Source organism: Plenodomus lingam (assembly GCF_022343315.1).
Source record: "Plenodomus lingam strain CAN1 chromosome Unknown contig_26, whole genome shotgun sequence".
Taxonomy (NCBI): domain Eukaryota; kingdom Fungi; phylum Ascomycota; class Dothideomycetes; order Pleosporales; family Leptosphaeriaceae; genus Plenodomus; species Plenodomus lingam.
This window is the reverse complement of record NW_027093941.1, coordinates 1,749,070-1,768,280: the sequence shown is the minus strand read 5'-3', so window position 1 is coordinate 1,768,280 and position 19,211 is coordinate 1,749,070. Positions and strand designations below refer to the sequence as shown.

Here is a 19,211-nt window from a genome sequence, read left to right as displayed (position 1 = left end):
CCACTGACTACGTGCCACCAACGGAAATGATGGTTGAACATGATGATGTAATGCTCTGAAGCATTTATTAATGCTGTAATTTTAACAACGCCAGCCCTAATGGGTATCCTAAGAAAATAACGCCAGTTTTCAGTCATTACACAGCTTTATGATTGCCGTTCGTTCTCAAAGCTATGTCATGTTAGCCAATTCCTGATGCTGGCTGATTGACGGGACTTACCAATTTAAGAGCAGTACGTTGCACCTGTCTAGTAAAGTTCAGCATTGCCCTCTGCTTATTGTTGCCTCTCTGCAGCCTCCTGTACGCTTCTTGCACGTGGCTAGGCTGGACCGGCTCCCTCGCCTCCTCGGGCGGATCGAACAAGCCCCTCTCCCTCTTCCGCTTCAACCTATTCTGCTCACCCCCATGATTCTTCTTATAGAGATCCTCTGTATCCTTGACCTTGAGCGCCTCCTCTGTCAACGTCTGCACAATCTCAAACGTCAAGAAACCAAAGATGTCGATAATGTCGTCACTGGGTCTGGAATCGGTAATGAGGCTGAAGCCGGCCCATTCCTTAAATCTCTTGCCTTTGCGATACGTGAAGCTGGCCTGTCGGCAATCAGACCAGTGCACATATTCCTCCCTCGTCATGTTCTTCGTTCGCTCATCTGCATTCTTGAGACGTTGAAGCGTGGCATAGTTCATCTCCTCTTCCTCTTCGTCCTCCACATCATCCTTTTGCGGCGGGAATTCGGTAAAGAAGGAATGAATGTCCCAGACTAGATCGACTCTTGCCCGTTTGGCCTTCTTGCCTGCATCGGGACCACCGCTGGGCCCTGATCCTGCACCCACAACGCCAGCAGCAATGTCAGCATCGCCAGCACCTACGTCTGCGCCGGCGTCGCCGCCTTTGTCGTCGGAATCTTTGACGGAGCGACGCACGTCTTTCCACTGGAGGAAGTGGCGCAGACGAGATATCTTGGCTCGGTCGTGCCGGATGAGCATGAACAGGTCGTCTGTGGAGATTGATCTAGAACCGCGCCGTGTGGCGAAGGCGGTGCATTCACGGAGCATGTGCTGCACTTGGTCTTGGACAATGGATTCGATGAGTGTGGTGGTCTCAGGGGAGGGCTCGCCTGTTTCACCAGAGACAAACATCATCTGTGGGGAGGAAAAGGTTAGCTGTACGTCTGAATAGAAGGATTATTCCATGAGGATGGAGCAAGGAGTTGGTAAAGATAGTAGAGCTCGGGTATATGTTGGTGCCCTGCTGCGAGCAGGGCGACATGTGTAGTAAAAGTATGAGAGCAAGTGAGACGATACGAGGAACAACGTGCTGTGAGAGAGTGTAACAAGAAGTAGAAGACAAAATAGAAGGCCGGCAGGAATGGCGATCCACGTGAAAACCAAGAAGACGAATCGAATGAAGCTTGACAGTGATGTACATGACTAGATTGCAGATGGGGCATGGAGAGACAATGGTGGCCTGCCATTAGCACGAACATGGTTCGTACGAGAAACAAGATATGCAGCGCGAGAGATTAGATACTAGGAAATGACAGTACGTATTGGAAGTGATCGCTTGAGCATTGAGGATACTTTTGCAGCTCGACGCCTCAAAGGACAGGGATACACAGGAGTAGAAAAGAAGACTGAGCAACCAAGCACGCGCATCCCATCTCTTTCTCGCACAAGGAAAGAGGAATGTGACGGTAAATATAGTAATAAAGAGATGACGAGGGCGATAACACAAAAGACTAACCTGTTGGATCTCCGTCCGGTACTTAGCCATCTTATCCTTGTCCGCCATGACGCCCTATTTGTAATCCGTGGCTTTTCCTTCTGTTATACAGTTATACGGCTAGTAATATCAACGTTCGCACAGCATCCGGATACGAGGGAGAACAAGGTAGAACAGAGAAATGGCGGCGCACGATGGAGCATTGAAGCGACGGCTGACTACGCGGTTTCGGGGGGACCACTAGCGCGCAACGGCAACTATGGCTGATTAAGGCTTGGCTTCAGCCCTATGGGATGGCCCTTGACCATACCAACCCCCACCATGCTTTTTTCGTGAATTTCACTGGCGTTCTTTTGATACCCCACCTGTCGACATTGACTACTACGCTTCCTGATTGCGCGTCACACCCGATATCATGCTGTATCTTGTGGGACTCGGCTTGGCCGACGAAAAGGACATCACGGTCAAGGGACTGGAGATCGTCAAGAAGGCTGAGCGCGTATATCTCGAGGCCTATACGGCTGTGTTGCTGGTGGACAAGGATGTGCTTGTGAGTTCGACATGACAGGATATCTATACGAAGAGGAACTAATTGTCACGGTAGTAGGAAGCCTTTTATGGCCGAGAAGTCATCATAGCCGACCGTGAAATGGTCGAGTCGTCTAGCGACGATATCCTCAAAGACACTGATAAAGTCGATGTCGCATTTCTCGTAGTTGGCGATCCGTTCGGGTGCGTTATATCTCCGATAGGTTATCCAAGTGTGTACCATTGCTGACATTCAAAATAGAGCAACAACACACACCGATCTTGTCCTTCGCGCCCGCGAACTTTCCATCCCCACGCGCTCGATCCCCAACGCCAGCATCCTGACATCGATTGGCACAACCGGCCTGCAACTCTATAACTTTGGCCAGACAGTCTCCATGGTCTTCTTCTTGGACAACTGGAAGCCCGCGTCCTTTTACGACCGCATCAAAGAAAATGTCTCCATCGGCCTGCACACACTTGTTTTGTTGGACATCAAGGTCAAAGAGCAGAGTCTCGAGAATATGGCAAGGGGGCGCAAAATCTACGAACCACCGCGGTACATGACTGTCGCGCAGTGCGCACAGCAGATGCTGGAAATCGAGGAGGACGTGAAGCAAGAGGGAGTATACTCAAGGGATAGTCTGGCTGTGGGAGTCGCAAGAGTTGGTGCCGAGGACGAGAAGATTGTTGCTGGTACATTGGGACAGCTTTGCGATGCCGATCTGGGCAAGCCGCTGCATAGTCTAGTGCTGTTGGGACGGAGGACGCATGATCTCGAACGCGACTTTCTGCTGGAGTTTGCGGTGGATAAGGCGAAGTTCAAGGAGGTATGGACGCGGGATTATGAGGGCAAGCAGTGAACATTAGTGAATCAGTTTGTATGCTTCGAGACCATTACCATTGGGCAGGATGATTCAGTGCCATTATCTACATGATCCTGAAATGCTATTCAATCACGAATGAAACTCAAGTCAGTGGTTTCAATGGCACCACACGGCCCGTAACCTATAGTAATAAAACTGAGAGTTCCAGACAACTGCAGAGCATGTTTCAAAGCTAGCCGCCAAGTCTTCTATATAAACATCTCCCCTCGCCATCCTCTCTTTATTAGTTTTGCGAGGTCCTTCGAGAGCGTCCTTTCAAGTCCTGTGAACTCGTGCTCATGTGCTGGGTTACACACGTAAGGCAACATAAATTTATGTGTCTTTGAGATAAACATGTTATTTTGAACCATTCTGTCGCTCGCGATATGTTTCTCAACCTTATCTTCTAGCTAATTCTTGGGCTTTACAACACTTTCAATAGTGTTAACACTTCTCTTCAATGAAAAACTGGAACCAGGCGAATCCATGATGGGCAAGCCTGAAATCAGTAAAATTCACCATTCTGATCAAGTTTTATCTCCAATACACTACTGGCTATTCCTGACTTTTCAAAGATCCGCTGTACATTTGGATGTCCTCTGGTGCAGTTCTGGGAGTCTGAGGTCATGTTAAAAGAGCCCAATTCAGTATAAGCCAATGTCTTTTTTGGGTTGGCATTGGCCTATGCACGCCTCATCAAATCAAGATTGAAGATATCATCTAGGTTAAGAGGTTAGCATGATGTACAAAGCCTCTGAACTTCTTGAAGCATGTCTTCTTCTTTGTCGCCGAATCGCTCAGTCGAAGACCTGATGGGTCTAGTCATGTGTAGAAGCGTCCGTGTTTGACTTTACTTCAATTCTTCAACATCTGCTTCTATGACGTGTCTTCCTGGGGTGTATCCAAGCACGTCCAAGGCGCTTGGATGGCCGTTTTACTCAAATCATGCTATTGACTTTGAGTTACTCCAAAACGGCGAACACTTTTTTCGATGCCGCTGGGGTGAGTAGAGTTCGACTTCTACCTCATGTTTCTGTGCGCTGTGGTATGTGAATGTGGCTGTCGAGGACCTGAATTCAAAAAAAGACAAGATCCGAAAATGTCATGTGTGTCCAAGTTGGGTGTCATTGCTTGTGTCTATAATTCTTCGAATATTCTTCCGTGAAGAAAACATGTATCTTTGTGAATGAACTCTGATCAATGTTGGCGACGCTCAAGACTTCCCGAATACCGCTTTGTCTGAAAGCAATCTTTCAAATAGGCTCGTCAACTGCCCCATGAGACCATAGCTCGTATGCGTCCTCTCCATCCAACGTTATATATTGTCTGTTCCTTAACCTTTTCAAAACTCTACGTCGACTGCACGAATGTCTGGCCCTGTTCTTCAGGTCATTCATTCCCCATCACATGGGGCCCCCGAAAACAAATTTTCCCATGGCCGTGCTGAACCTTTGCTATCAGAGCACTCCCATAAAGAAGCTATTACTTCTCACAATATCCTCTTCCATCACCCCTTCTTTCCTGAAAAGAAAAAGAAAGAATCATCTTTTGCCCGGTTCTTCGTGTGTCCAAAAAATCTGCCGAAACAGGTCATTAAGTCATTTGTGACATACATCCCTACCAAGAAATGCAAAGAAGAAGCATGAATGTCTCTGATAACTGGAGGCTTTGCAAAAGTTCTGAAATAGCACGCAAGTGTGTGCGCTGTTGTGATGTACAAAAAGCAAAATTTATGCACCAAATGTGTGGGTGTTTTGGGGCGTTGCAACGCAACGTCAAAACCAGTATACGTTGATGTTCATGTGATTTAGTATTGCAGAGATGGTAAGGGTATAAACACTCAACTACTCCTCCTTTCTTTCCGTCTCTCCACTAAACACTCACTTGTGGATGCAGAACGCTCCTCTGCGTAACCCGAACCTCTACGCCGATATGTCGTTTGACACTCATAGACAGGATATATAAAATGTCTGCTCTTCTCCTCATTCATGATACATCACCTCACGAGAATGCTCGCCACATTGGTGGGATCATAATTGACTGTTGATATAGTCATGTGCTTCCGAATCTTCCACTCGCGTCTATATGATCACATCTCGCCTGTGTAGGAAACCTGGATCTCATCCCCGTTCCCGTCTCCTCCAGAGCTAAAAATAACAATGCCCTTCTCAGTATCTCCTTTCTCCCATCTACACACCTTATCTCCAAAACCTTTCGTACCCAAAGCAATGACCGCGCCCTTCTTCGCCATGCTGAACCCCTCCCCCTGGCAACCCACAACCCGCCGCAGAAACCACGGAATAAAAACGCACACCTTGCTGTGCCGGGACAAAACATAGTCTACAGTCAACACATACTACTATCATGTCTAAACCCCACATCTCCACTGCACACTATAAAACCCCTCACCATCCCCCGCTCCCTTCCCCCTGCTGCCCTTCCCCCGACCTCCAGATCGAAATTGCAAAACCCGCAAGCCGTTGATTATATGTCCCGTAAAAAAAAGTTTAAACCACAAACATGATGTGCCGCACGCGCTCTCTCATTCCCACAACCCATCAGTCTAGAAATCAAAATCAAAATTAAAGACGGAGAACGAATGGCTGTGCTCTCTGCCCAACACCCCCCGTAGTCTGTACCAAACCAATAATAAACCATCGGATGAGTTTGCGGCCGCCTTGTCGCGCTGGGGTACAGTGCGGGCGGAATGTTTGTCTGGAGAAATACATGTGCAATGTGTAGGGGAAATAGCGAAACCTACTCCAGAGGCGCTTCTTACATACTAGTATATACACACTTACACACACCTTTCAGATCCATCACAAAAACAGTCAGAGTCTCTTTCATCGCACTCCTCCCCCCAAAAAACCAAACATATAAAGCCCCTCCTTCTTTCCTCGCCATCCCCTCCTCTTCTCAAACCGACGCCACTCCGCCCCATCTAAAATACAATGCATTCAGAGACATGGCTTCGGGACTTGTGTGTGCGGGGATTTCGTATGATGGTCTCAGTGTCATGATGAGGTGAGCTGGATAGATGGGGTTTAAAGGGAGGGACTCTACATCTTGCAATTTGGTACGGTGTGGCGAAAAAATTGGTTGTTGAGAGATATGTGCGTGAAAAACTCCTGTTGGGATTAATGAGGGATAGCTGGGGTTTCTTTTGCCGGGGGAAAAGGGGGGACGGGGTGGCGATGATCTAGCGGTATCATACGTCTGAGTAAGTAGGAGCGGGACAAGCGGAAACGGTTGTGATGTGGTGAATTTGAGACTGAGGGTAGCGGTGCATGGCGTTTCCCCAAGAAGGATTGAAAATTTGCAACTTGTGTGACGCTACATAGTCTTTGGCGGACGTCAACCTTAGAAATAGAGACCAGAAAAATCATGTTATTAATCTCATAGCATACAAGGCATTCCAGCAAGCTTCGCCAGGCCAGAAAACACATAGAGTGAAATAGCTATCGTTACCCTATTCCCCCACCCACCTCTCAACCAGGCAGCTAAAACGGCCAGACCCAGTCCTCCGTGACCTTGGGATCAATACCCTCATAAAACGCGTAATTCTTCGCCTCGATGCGCTCATTGAGCAGCTTCTCCCTCGTAGCCGCACCCTTGTTCTTCAGTCGTGAAATGTTATCAATCGCATCGATAGCCAAGCTATATCGGTCCGTGCCATTGCGGATCGCAAGCTCCAAGGGAGTGTCAATGTTGCCCTTCTCCCTGTACCCGCGAACAATCAGGTTCTGCTGGCCTTTGCGTCCAAAGGTGAGACGGTGAACGAGCCAGGGGTATGAGTGGAAGTTGAAAATGCAAGGCACATTGTCGGTGAAGATGGCTTTGTACTCGTGTGGCTGTAGGCCGTGGGGATGTTGTGCAGGGTCGATGAGTTTGAAGAGGTCTACCACGTTGACGAAGCGGATCTTGAGTTCGGGGAGGTGGGTGCGAAGGAGTGCGGTTGCGGCCAGGGATTCGTGCGTCGAGACATCGCCACAGGAGGCCATCACAATGTCGGGCTCCTCGCCGGCGTCGTTGCTAGCCCAATCCCAGATGCCCACACCTTTGGCGCAGTGAGCAATTGCTTGCTCCATATCTAGGAATTGAAGATGTTCTTGCTTGTCTGCCACGATGACGTTTACATAGTTTGAGCTGCGAAGGCAGTGATCCATTGTGGAGAGGAGACAATTAGCATCCGGCGGCAGGTAGATTCGGACGACTTCGGGACTCTTATCGCACAGAACATTAAGGAAGCCAGGATCTTGATGGGTGAAACCATTGTGGTCTTGGCGCCATACTGTGGAGGTAAGAAGGATGTTGAGTGAAGCAATCTTCTTCCTCCATTCAACTTCGAGACACTTCTCTATCCACTTGCAATGCTGGTTGACCATGGAATCGATGATGTGAATGAACGGCTCATAGCTGTTGAGAAGACCGTGTCGTCCTGACAGAATGTAACCTTCGAGCCAGCCCTATGCTTTGTCAGCTCACCATGATCATCTGAGTGAACAGATCAACCCACCTCAACAGTGTGCTCTGAAAGAATCTCCATGACGCGTCCCTCAAAGGCGAGGTTACCACCATCTTCGTCCTCTTCAAAGTACTCGCCGAGCCAGACCTTCTTACTAGCCTCGTAGACCTTGCCAAGCTTGTTGGACTCTGTCTCGTCGGGGCCAAAGAGACGGAATTGTTCTGGGTTCTTCTTGATGATATCTCGAAGGAAACCCGCAAAGTTATCCATACTGCCCATCTTAGCAACGCCACCCTTCGGTACGTCGACCTTGTAGTCGCGGAAGTCGGGCATGTGGAGTTTGTGTCTGAGGGTACCGCCATTGGCAACTGGATTGGCACTCATTCTCCTGTTGCCTGTCGGGGCCAACTCTCTGAGCTCGGGAATGAGCTTGCCGGACTCGTCAAAGTGCTTCTCGGGCTCATAGCTACGCATCCACTCCTCAAGCAGCCTAAGCTGTGCCTTGTCCTTGAGGACGTTTGTCAAAGGCACTTGATGAGCGCGCCAGAAGCCCTCCGAGTAATGATCACCGACCTTTCGGGGGCCCGTCCAACCCTTGGGTGTTCGAAGCACAATCATAGGCCATCGAGGTCTGAACGCCTTACCAGAGTCCCTAGCTTGTTTCTGATATTCGCGAATCTTGATGATACAACGTTCCATCGTAGCAGCCATTGCTTGGTGCATAGACGGAAGATCGCTTCCTTCGACAAAGTAGGGAGTCCATCCGTAACCAAGGAAGAGGGCTTCGAGCTCTTTATGACTGATGCGTGCAAGCACACTGGGGTTGTTGATCTACTTTATTTTAGTCTCCCTCCCTGAATTGCTCCACTTGAACATACCTTGTAACCATTGAGGTGCAATACTGGTAGTACAGCGCCATCGGTGATGGGGTTGAGAAATTTGGTGGAGTGCCAACTGGTGGCTAGTGGGCCAGTTTCAGACTCACCATCTCCAACCATTGTCAAGGCAATCAGGTCAGGATGGTCGAAGACGGTACCAAAGGCGTGAGAAATTGAGTATCCCAGTTCACCACCCTCGTGTAGGCTACCAGGTGTTTCTGGCGTCGCGTGTGATCCAATACCGCCGGGAAACGAGAAAGACTTGAAAAAGCGTCTCATTCCTTCCTCATCCTCGCTCTTGTCAGGATAGACCTCCGAGTATACTCCCTCTAAGAAACTGTTGGAAAGGACAGCGGGCGCACCATGGCCGGGTCCAGAAATGAAGAGAGCATTGATGTCGTACTTTTTGATCAATCGATTCTGTGTTGGATATATTATTAGCATGTCAACCTTTAATGGCCATGTGTCATGATCGGATCATCATACCATGTGAATGTACGTGAAACTCTGTCCAGCATCCGACCCCCAATGCCCCAGTAATCGTCGCTTAAGGTGTTCGAGCGTAAGTGGATCGCGGAGTAAAGGATTCCTTCTCAGATATATCATGCCCAAGCACATGTACAAAGACGCATGAAAGTAGTCGGTCATCTTGCGAACTTCATCATCGCTAAGTGGATGCTCGGTGATGGACGTTCTCGCAGGACCGAATGGCGATATACTCAGATGCTCGACATCTTCGGTTACAGTCTCAGGGTCAGCTGGCGCTTTAGCGATCATTGCGTCCATATTTGCTTGCTGCGTGGAAGACGCCCGCTTTCAGATGTATCTGTGTGGATGTTGCAAGTGAGACTGAGTGGTGGATGACAAAGGTCTGAGCTGGCACGAGTATAACAATCGAGCGATGATTGAAACCGACTGTAGATTAGTAGGATCTCATTGAACAAGATAGAGGCATCGTATAATGAGCGGCGGGAAGGCAAGCTTTAAGAAGGTGCGCGGTACTCTTACAGGTAACAGTCCACTTCAGAAGCTTGCAACAATCTGTTTGGCGGATTGCGTCTGCGCCCTTGGTTGCACGGGCATGAGATCATTCTACGGCAACACTACTTCATCATACCGTCAACTTTTTTTTGAGGGGCGTGTTGGGTCTTTCGATTGCGACTGCGTCATAGGTCCATGGTTTGATGTGGGGTCGACGAATCTGCCGCATACAGTTAGTCACCATGCCCACCAAAACGTATCCTGTTGTTTGGTTTTGGAGTGTCGGCCGAACGAACACGACAGTGTCTTAAGAGGTGTAAAAAAGCATCCGACCTCCACTCGACAGTTTCGCGCTGTACTGCTAATAGCAGAAGTCCTCCATTTGACCGTGAGACTGCCCCGCAATCATTGTTGTAAATATCGTGCAGGACGACTTGACTTTCTTTTCACAACACTAATTCGCCTGTCTTCCAACAGTGCCTCGGTACCGATGTCTTGCCTCGTAGCTACAGGATCGACCTAGGCTTTCGGATAAGTCGTCGATTGCTACTTTTTGGCGTCAACACTGCAACTGAAGATCCAGTGTGGGAATTGTGTGCTGGGAATAGATGGATTCATGCCGTAGTATATTGAACCTATGTTGCTGTCTCAATGCATACCATAATCCCCCTCCGCTGCTATTGTGCGTTGACACTCGGCCAAAATCGCCGCTTGCCTTGCCACATCCGCAAGTCGTCCAACAACCTGCCTGTTACCATCCACAAAGCCGTACAGCGCATATGGTATATCCACCTCATTGCAAAACTCTTGTACCAGTTTCTGTGTCTTCCTCAGATTATGTCTTGGAATACGAGGGTATAGGTGATGGATAGCTTGAAACTGCAGGCCTCCATGGAAGAAGTCGAGCCATTGCGGACAATCCACGTCCATGGTCGTTCGAAGCATTTTCTGAGGGAAAGACTCGTGAATGCCCAGGTCGGTAGTACTCATTGCAAAGTGCGATAGCGTGATCTGAACATGGAGTGGCGAGGTAAGGGCGTGGCTGATGAGCACAAACCAGAAACGACTCCAGTTGTCAGGGAAAGATTTGTACACCACTCCGTATCCATACCAGGCCCAGAACACTGCAATTCCAAACAGCTCAAAGTAGCGGTGCCACCATGCTGGGCCTTTCCTTGGCCCCTTTCCAGAAAGCAAGAAGACCCACGACAGTCTATAGAGATTGAAGCGTGCGAAGAGCATGATGGGGTAGTACGTGTAGTGCTGGATACGAACCATGATTTTTGCGAACGCATCGTACTCCATTACCCATTCATAGTAGGTCGTTGTCAGACTTTCCAAGAAACGATGGGTGACGGCGAAGAAAGGGATGTATTGGATATCCGGGTCGTGCTCTGGATGGTTCGTGACAAGATGGTGAACGTTGTGATTGTACTTCCACCAGCAAGCACTCAAGCCGCCCAGGAATGAAGCAATAGACATTGCGATGGTCGTGTCAGTCGTAAAATCATGTGTGATGCCCATGTGTCCCGCATCGTGGACCGTAAAAGTAAGCTGGTGCCAGAAGCATGCGAGCGGAATGGCGCTGGTGATATACCATCCATTGCAAAGCAAATATAGGAAGGCGCAAAAGAACAGGCTATACCGCAGGCACTCGATACCATACGACGTGAAGTTGCATTCATACAACCCTTCTGCTACTATGCGTTTCTGCAGCTCCCGATACTTCTTGGTGATGTTGTCTTGGGTCTTGATGTCCAGGGCTGGGTATTTAGCCTTGTCGAAGTCCAGCTCTTGCTGTGTTCTTCGATCGAGCACCGACATCTTCGGCGAGATTTTTGTGTGTTCAAGTTCGACAGAAGAGATGGAAGAGCTTGAGGAAGTTCTGGTGATATTGCGAGCGTTTCGGTTCCGCAATGCTGAGGTCGATCGGTCGGCAGGCTCGAAGATGGGGCTCTGTTCAACTGAGGATGGGGAGCTTGCAGAGTCTCGATCTGACAAGGAGCCACCAAGACATTCTTCATCAGGAAGCTTATCGAGCTCTTCCTGTGTTCTGAATTTCCCCCCTTGTATTGGCGGTAGAAAATTGGTCCATCTACCTTCGATTCGGCCGATTTGATAGCGATTCACGAGCTCGAGTGTTTGAGCCGAGTGAAATCTGGGTCTATGATCAGCAAAACGAATCGCCTTGACGTCAATGGGAATGGCCATACCGAGTGACCTCGTCCGTGGCGTCTCGTCCCACCATGTGTCGCATGGCCTTGTCTCCTCCGGGATGGTACGGCATCCACGCGTCGACCTTGAGCACTTTATTGTCCACTATGACAATTGACCAGCCATTGGCAATTTGGGCCTCGATCTCCTTGCGGGACAGCACCCGCGCTTTCCTTTCAACCGGCGTACTCATGTTTGCGGTGAGGGACGTAGTACGTGTCCCAAGTCTACATGTAATCCAAAAAAGGCGTGAGCAGAGCGTTGAAGCCGGGGGCAGCCTCAAGTCATAACTCGTATCCGAGAAGAACGTGTTAAATCAGTCGCCAAGGTGAGGATGGGGTGAGAAGGTCGGTGTCTGAAAGTCTGAAACCTACTTGATTGAGAGGAAGCTTCGATTGGACCCTGACCCTCCCTTGCCCCACGTGCAGCAGCGCGCAAGTCTGGCGCGGTCGCTGATCAACGGTCAACCCATTGAGCAGCACGAGTCAGGCGTGATAGTATCTCGAGTTTGGGTTCAATTGTCCTCCAATTGTGTTCCTACCTTGAAGATTGGCTTGTAGTTCACTTTGCAACAGGATCGATGAAAGAAAAGGTGCGCTTGCGGCTTCGGGACGAAAACAGCAGGTGCAGGAAGGCATACGGTACGGTGCCAGTAGTTACCGGTAGGCGCGCCCACCCGGCCAGCTCCGCCATCAGCAGATCAGAAGACGTGCAATTTTCATGGCACGTTAGGTGACACCACCAAACACTTCACGTGAAGTCTTCATAATCACATCAAACCCCTGTCCCTGATCATTTTGTCATTACCGCTCAGGTGAAGTTTTCCATCTGCACCATTTATACTGCACGGGGGGTGGGATCGACTCCATCAACAACAATGACCAAAGATATTAAAGAGCTAGCAAGGGAATGGTTGGAGTTGGATCAAGACGAGTCGACATCAGACGAGATTTACAGACTTCTGCAACATGGAGATACAGCTGAACTGGAAAGGCGACTACGGAATCGCATTGCTTTTGGAACCGCTGGACTCAGAGGGCCTATGCAAGCTGGCTTTGCGTGTATGAACTCGCTGACAGTCATACAAGCATCTCAAGGACTGGCAGCCTACCTTCTGAAGACCGAGCACGATGTCAAGGCAAGAGGTGTAGTCGTTGGCCGAGATGCACGACACAACTCGGAGAAGTTTGCCAAATTGACGGCCGCTGCCTTTGTCGCCAAAGGAATCAAGGTGTGGTGGTATGAGACGCCACAGCATACGCCTTTGGTGCCATTTGGTGTACGCGAACTGGGCGCAGTTGCGGGAGTCATGATCACAGCGAGCCACAACCCAGCCAAGGACAACGGATACAAGGTCTACTGGTCGAACGGGTGCCAGATCATCCCTCCTCACGACATTGGGATTGCAGAGGCAATATCAGAGAACCTAAAACCTGTGACATGGGATACGTCCGTCATTGATGAGAGTCTCCTAGTAGAAGGATCTTTGGGCTTAGTCGAAGATCACTACCACCGGGCCGTCCTGTGTGCAGCCCAGCCTTTTCATAGCGTCACCATGGACCCAGAGCTCAAGTTCGTATACACCCCTATGCATGGCGTAGGGCTACGAGCCATGCGAAAATGTGTGAACACGCTCGGTATAGCGTCACAGATGACGGTAGTCATGGAACAAGCTGACCCGAATCCTGACTTCCCGACTGTCAAATTTCCAAATCCCGAGGAGAAGGGTGCGTTGGACCTGGCCATCGAGACAGCGGAGAGGTCCTCTATCCGCCTGATACTGGCAAGCGATCCCGACGCAGATCGACTGGCTGCGGCTGAGAAAGTGGGCGACCAATGGCACATATTCACGGGAAACCAACTGGGTATACTTCTGGGCTCCTACCTGTTCGAACGATACCCGAAATCGAAACCTCGCGATAAGCTAGTGATGCTTGCTTCTACGGTCAGCTCCAGAATGCTTGCTGCTTTGGCTAGGAAAGAAGGCTTCCGGTTCAAAGAGACTTTGACTGGCTTCAAATGGTTGGGCAATGTTGCACGCGATCTGGACAAGCAAGGCTACGCCGTCGTATACGCATTTGAAGAAGCACTTGGCTACATGATTCCCCAGACGGTCCACGACAAGGACTCGATCAGCGCCGCAGCCGTCTTGCTCACTGCCGCGTCACACTGGGCAACGCAAGGTCTGACAGCCCACAGCAAGTTGCAGAGACTGTACGAGTACCTTGGCTATTTCGAGGACGCGAACACATACCTCATCTCTCCCTCGCCCTCGGTCACCACTTTGGTATTCACGGCGATTCGCACACTGGGCAGTCCACACCCTACCACCATCGGACCCCGCCAGATTGTGCGCTGGCGAGATCTGACGGTGGGCTATGACTCAAAGAGCAAGGACCATGTGCCTGATCTGCCAGTGGATGCAAGTGCGCAGATGATCACCTGTGAGCTGGATGATGGCGCGGTCTTTACAGTCAGAGGGAGTGGGACGGAGCCGAAGATTAAGCTTTATATCGAATGCCAAGGAAAGAGTAGTGAAGAGGCAAAGAAGGGTGCGAATGACATCCTGGGTGATTTGCTGCGGGAGTGGTTCAAGCCGGACGAGTATGGGCTGAAGCTTGCGTAAAGGAGACGAGGTCTTGTATGTAGAGTACTATGCAATGGATGCTTGATGATGATTTGACATGTATGAAAACGGGTGGAGCCTACATGTGAGTAGAGTAGGTACGGTGGCCGCTGGTGTTGTGAGACACAATGTTGCACGACGTACCGGTAGATTTTGCATGTGATGTCACACCCCGCAGGTCCTTGTCGCACGTTCACGTTGGAGGGGTTACATACAGCAGAGGCGTTCATTGTGCGTACTCCTGTCGTCTCTTCCTCACAATAGTGATGCGACGATGGACGCGCCTTTCCCTACAGTATACTTACCAGCACACGTAATGCTCGTGTCCAACAACGCGCGTATCTACCTACCGTACCGTACCGGTACCGTACTCCCAAACCCAACCCATCCTTTTCAATTTCCACCTTTACCGCCCCCCAAACCCAGCATACGATGCACGACGTCTGCTTGACACCCAGCTCTACCACACAACACGTCCTGCTGTACCTAGGCAATATATGTACCTACCTCCTGCACGTAGGATAGGTACACTCGACACTCGCCCACATGCAAGACAAGGCCGACACCCAGGATTAGCGTGTTTCCCGTGCGCGCACTATCTGGGGTCCCGCCCGTTCGAAGCGGGATCGTCCTTTTCTTGTGCTGCACATGCGAAGCTGGCCAATGGGCGGGGGCGCGCGTCGCGTAGGGCAACGATGCGACAGGTCGTTGTTTGCAATGGGTGGCGCATATACGGGGGTTGTGCTGTTGGCTGCTGCCTTGAGGTGTGGGTGTGTGGGAAGGGGGAGATTTTTTATTCTTCTTTTGCTTTATTTTGGACGGGGGATAGTTTTGGGTAGAATTGTGTTTATTTGGTAGGATGGGTGACTGGTATGTAGAGTAGATGTAAGACCTAGGTAGTGGTTACATGTTGGTAGTAGATAGTAGGAGTACTGTATGTATATGCTACCATGTACATGTATATGCTACCATGTACATGTATATGCTACCATGTACTGTATCTATGCGGGACTACCTAGCACCTCATACCGATTCCCCGCAAGTGGTGGCGGAGAGGCTGTGAGCCAATCATGGGCGAACCACAGCGCTGGGGTGAATGCTCCTTCGGCCTCAGGATACAGTCACGGCCCACATGCAATCCCATCCATCCGTACAAGATACCGTATGGCCTGCGCGCTCCAAGCTCTTCTCTCTCCTCTCCGCCCGCATATTCCTCCCACGCGTTCGTCTGTCCCCTCGTGCACCCAAGAAACCCCCATCGCTTCTCCCTTTCCTATAAAGTCTCCGTCGCATCCTCCCGAAAGTGAAGAAGGACCTGGTTTCCTGCTCGTAGGGGATATCGTCACACGACTCTCTCGGTATGCGCTCGGCCCCCACTGCCCCAACAATGTCTCTGGTGAACGTTGCATACTGACTTGATGGGATGCTAGCCGTCATCAGTACCCAAAGTATATATGCCCGAGACCGAGACATGTCGCTGTCCTAGGTTCTTCGCATTCCTCTGAGGGATGCCCAGTGGTCGCTCTCCATGGAGGGGTTCGCAGGCCCAGATGCGATTCTTGCGACTCAAACACAGCCATATCAAAGACCTGCGACTGCGACTGCGACTGCGACTGCGACTGCGACTGCAGCCACACTGCGCGCATCTTCCTCTTCCTCCTCCGCCTCGAGAAAAACCCTCCCCAATGGACGCTGTAACTTTCGCGACGCCGCCATCGGCCAGTGTGGATGTGACCAGTTCTGGGACAAGTGCAGCGCTGACTTCCACGACGAGAGCTCACAGCAGCATCCAGGTAGCGCGAGGTCTACCTGGTGTGTATGTGGACACCATGCTTGCTTCCATCTGAGGGTGTCGCGTGCGCCTGAACAGCCACCGCCTCGATGGCTGCCTACATATGCGCCTGCGCATGCAAAGTGCGGCGCACAATGCCAATCGCTGCCGCAGACAGTAGCACACACTTACACATCACATGCTAGTCCAACCCAGCTCCTGCCACACCAGAGCGCGCTGCAGGCCGCCGCCGCTGGGCCGAGTCGCCTTCAGCAAGATCAGGACACTCCGTCACAGACCAGCACGACTGGCCTACCTGGAATCCCCTCTGTCTGCATGCTTTCTCACGACCCGCATCCAGCAGCTGGCAATGGTCTTAGGCGTGATGCGAATCAGTCACGACAGAGTGTCGCAGGCCTGGGCTTGTCGATGATGCATTTGGAAAGCATGGGTGCGGCTAATCGTCTGCAGTCTCCTACTCCTACCCTTCCTGACAACTTCGCTGCCGCCCGCGCCCTGCAGCGATCCCAGAGCGAGCCAGAACTGCCAGCGACGAGAGCGACCTCGACCGACGCAAATACAGTCGAGAGCCCTATACGTGGCATACTCGGCGAAGTCTTCGAGTTTAACCGCAATCTCCAGCTGAATGTGCCTGGCGACACGGTTCCCGATACATACAATCCATATGATTACATACAAAGTGCGACAGAGGTGGCAACACCCAGTGTCAAGGCGACGCCTGATTTAGCCGCGGTCGACCAGGCTGTGCAAGAGGGCAAGCAGTTCATCGATACACTTGCCCGTCTGACTTCGGAACTGGAGCAACCTGCTGGCTCGCCAGGCAAATCAACGGATGCGACGTCTGGGCGAACGCGTGTGCTTCCAAACGCCCCTTCCGTAGCCCAGGAGCAGCATCTCCAACACATACTGACGACAGCCAGCCCGCAAGGTTTTCAGAAGCTGGTTTCATATCTAGCTCCGTTGCACAATCTGCTCAACTCCATACCCAATGTGGCCAAAACGATGCAGGATCTTATCAGCCGTGTGGATGTTCTCGAAACCGGCTCTTTCAGCCAGGTACAACCAGAGGATCTAGAGCACACGCTAGAGATGTATGAAGGTAGGCTTATCGAAGTCGAGCATCGCATGGATGAACATGAGAAGCATCATCAAGCCATTGATGCCGAGCAAAGTATCAGTTCCCACGATCGAAGACATACGAACAACGTGACTGCTTCGTTCGCATCGAATCAATCTATAGACTCCACCACATCGTCCGCCCTCATACTTGCCGCCATGGACCGGAAAAATGCCGAGATGGAGATTGATACTATCAAGGAACGGCTAGATCTGCTTGAAGCTGCAGCGCTGCCTACCTCTGTAAATCCGTGGGAAATCGAGGTTGTTCTTCTACCTTGGGGTCCAGAACTGCGTGGGATTTGGTTCGCTCCTGATGAGTCAATGCACGGTCCTCCTGACTCTACAACCCAAGACTCCGAAGAGTGGACTCAATCCCGCAATTCCAAGCCAGGGCAGACCCTTCGATCCCAGGGGACCTCTGCGCGAGATACTGATTCAAGTCCCCATCGTCCCAGTGCCCAGACATCTTTGAAGAGCTCCGTTCTCGGCAGCTCTGAGAATGGATGGGATAGTCAAGCCATCAGCGACTGGGCTGCCGGCTACGAGGATGACTGGCTCTTCCCCAAGGCTTGTGCAAGCAAGAATCTCGTCTACCAGAGGCTTCAGAGTCGTGGATTCGTCAAAAACGTCACCCTTAGCGGCGCGAGTGCCAAGGACATTCAGACTTCCCTGGCATATGCTTTCGCAGAGGTCTCTGAGCATGTGGCGTACGACGATTCCAAAGCCAATCCCATGATTGCTGAATACCCGGGTCTTCGAGCTTCCTACATTCCCTTGCGAAAGGTGTTGAAGCAGTCTAGATTACAATACCTTACGCCTGCAGAGATGGCAACTTCGGCACTATGGTCTGCTCAGTTCCTCGCATCTGGCGTCATGATGCGAGTGTCAGGCGGCAAGAAGAGACTGTATGTGACGACGCGCGAGGCATACGCGCAGCAAGGCGACTTCATGGTTCGGGAACAATCATGGCCGGAGTTGCGACAACTTCCACGGTTTCAAGCTGATCAAGACTCGCAAATGGAGGGCAACGACGATCATTGCCAGCCGCGAGTGTCTGAAGCGGATGCCAAAGAAGCGTGTTGGCAATTTGTCGAGGCCATTGATGCTCCACCGGCCAGTATACACTCATCGTTTGGGAGCCACCACTCTGTGCAGCTGTCTATGCGACCCTGTGATCGCAAATGGCGACGATCAATTACACCAAATTCGATATTGAAGAACAAGCAGTTCCAGCCCATCTCACCTCTGAGTGAGAATCACCCACGACGATCTGGACCGCGTCTACACCGCACTACGTCAGCTTCTGTTCTTGAGACATTTCCTGCAGGAGCTTCGAAGCGTCGTCTCAACTCATCTCCCACAAAACAGTCGTCTGCTCCACAACACACTTCACGAACACCCAGCATTTCCATCACAAGGATGAAGCGACGTCGCGTTGCGAATTCATCATCGCCGCGTGGAGAAGGAATTGAGCCAGCAGAAGCACAAGTCACCATCTGGAACCCGACTCCCCGCCGCTCCCGAGAACCACCTTCGCCATTCTACTCCTCTCAGATTGCGCTCCCACGATCAGTCTCTGACGTAGCCAGTCGTCCCAGTCAGAGGTCTGTTGCAATGACAGGAAAATCGACCCCGTTTGCCTACGCAACACCGCATTCGGGACCCTTTGTCGGCGGGCCTGGCTTTGATGGATTCGATCGAGGAGGAGATACAGAACCCGATGATGATGATGGCGAGCAAAGCTGGCGTGGAGTCACAGATGGCGACGAGGAGGACGGTGTGTCGAACTCGTCTGATATCCACGGTGGCGCAGAGGAGCCGGGCAGCTTTTCAGCCGACGACAGTGGCTTTGGTTCTGAGAGCGGGGACGATGACGACTCGGACGACGATGCGTTTGGCGCTCAGTTGCAGCAAGCTATTGACGAGGATAGCGAAGACGACGTGCTCGATTCTCTACTGGACGTTCTTGAAGATTAGGCGACGACAGGGATGCCTCCGTGTTGGGCGGTGCTATATTG

At 51.1% G+C, this 19,211-nt stretch overlaps 6 protein-coding genes across 6 annotated transcripts; 3 read left to right on the top strand and 3 right to left on the bottom strand.

Annotated features, from left to right (window-relative positions):
* Positions 1–165: 165 nt before the first annotated feature.
* IAQ61_006860 (uncharacterized protein) lies at positions 166–1,793 on the bottom strand (the record flags this gene model as incomplete). The annotated part of the gene is made up of 3 exons (XM_003845706.1): positions 166–171; positions 221–1,144; positions 1,746–1,793. 3 exons carry the CDS (start codon positions 1,791–1,793, stop codon positions 166–168), a joined length of 978 nt encoding a protein of 325 aa, XP_003845754.1.
* A 256-nt stretch (positions 1,794–2,049) lies between these two features.
* On the top strand, positions 2,050–3,295 carry DPH5 (diphthine synthase). The gene is made up of 3 exons (XM_003845705.2): positions 2,050–2,274; positions 2,332–2,456; positions 2,515–3,295. The coding sequence occupies exons 1-3, from the start codon at positions 2,140–2,142 to the stop codon at positions 3,113–3,115; spliced, it is 861 nt and encodes a 286-aa protein (XP_003845753.1). The 5' UTR covers positions 2,050–2,139; the 3' UTR covers positions 3,116–3,295.
* A 3,318-nt stretch (positions 3,296–6,613) lies between these two features.
* On the bottom strand, positions 6,614–10,037 carry IAQ61_006858 (uncharacterized protein). Its single transcript, XM_066097333.1, has 5 exons — positions 9,920–10,037; positions 8,948–9,830; positions 8,462–8,881; positions 7,635–8,414; positions 6,614–7,584 (listed from the first exon to the last, which is right to left on the bottom strand). The coding sequence occupies exons 2-5, from the start codon at positions 9,245–9,247 to the stop codon at positions 6,619–6,621; spliced, it is 2,466 nt and encodes an 821-aa protein (XP_065952810.1). The 5' UTR covers positions 9,248–9,830; positions 9,920–10,037; the 3' UTR covers positions 6,614–6,618.
* Positions 10,038–10,090: 53 nt separating this feature from the next.
* On the bottom strand, positions 10,091–11,849 carry IAQ61_006857 (uncharacterized protein; the record flags this gene model as incomplete). The annotated part of the gene is made up of 2 exons (XM_003845703.1): positions 10,091–11,600; positions 11,656–11,849. 2 exons carry the CDS (start codon positions 11,847–11,849, stop codon positions 10,091–10,093), a joined length of 1,704 nt encoding a protein of 567 aa, XP_003845751.1.
* Positions 11,850–12,533: 684 nt separating this feature from the next.
* IAQ61_006856 (uncharacterized protein) lies at positions 12,534–14,282 on the top strand (the record flags this gene model as incomplete). The annotated part of the gene is made up of 1 exon (XM_003845702.1): positions 12,534–14,282. One exon carries the CDS (start codon positions 12,534–12,536, stop codon positions 14,280–14,282), a length of 1,749 nt encoding a protein of 582 aa, XP_003845750.1.
* Positions 14,283–15,810: 1,528 nt separating this feature from the next.
* IAQ61_006855 (uncharacterized protein) lies at positions 15,811–19,170 on the top strand (the record flags this gene model as incomplete). Its single annotated transcript, XM_003845701.2, has 1 exon — positions 15,811–19,170. One exon carries the CDS (start codon positions 15,811–15,813, stop codon positions 19,168–19,170), a length of 3,360 nt encoding a protein of 1,119 aa, XP_003845749.2.
* Positions 19,171–19,211: the final 41 nt, after the last annotated feature.

What these genes read in the sequence shown, in the direction of transcription:
- DPH5 (XM_003845705.2), top strand. Translation starts at nt 2,140, where the DNA reads ATGCTGTATCTTGTGGGACTCGGCTTGGCCGACGAAAAGGACATCACG. An exon ending in TGGTGGACAAGGATGTGCTT is followed by an intron (nt 2,275 to 2,331) that starts GTGAGTTCGACA and finishes TCACGGTAGTAG; the next exon opens with GAAGCCTTTTATGGCCGAGA. An exon ending in GTAGTTGGCGATCCGTTCGG is followed by an intron (nt 2,457 to 2,514) that starts GTGCGTTATATC and finishes CATTCAAAATAG; the next exon opens with AGCAACAACACACACCGATC.
- IAQ61_006858 (XM_066097333.1), bottom strand. Translation starts at nt 9,247, where the DNA reads ATGGACGCAATGATCGCTAAAGCGCCAGCTGACCCTGAGACTGTAACC. An exon ending in GTTTCACGTACATTCACATG is followed by an intron (nt 8,882 to 8,947) that starts GTATGATGATCC and finishes TATCCAACACAG; the next exon opens with AATCGATTGATCAAAAAGTA. An exon ending in TGCACCTCAATGGTTACAAG is followed by an intron (nt 8,415 to 8,461) that starts GTATGTTCAAGT and finishes AAAATAAAGTAG; the next exon opens with ATCAACAACCCCAGTGTGCT.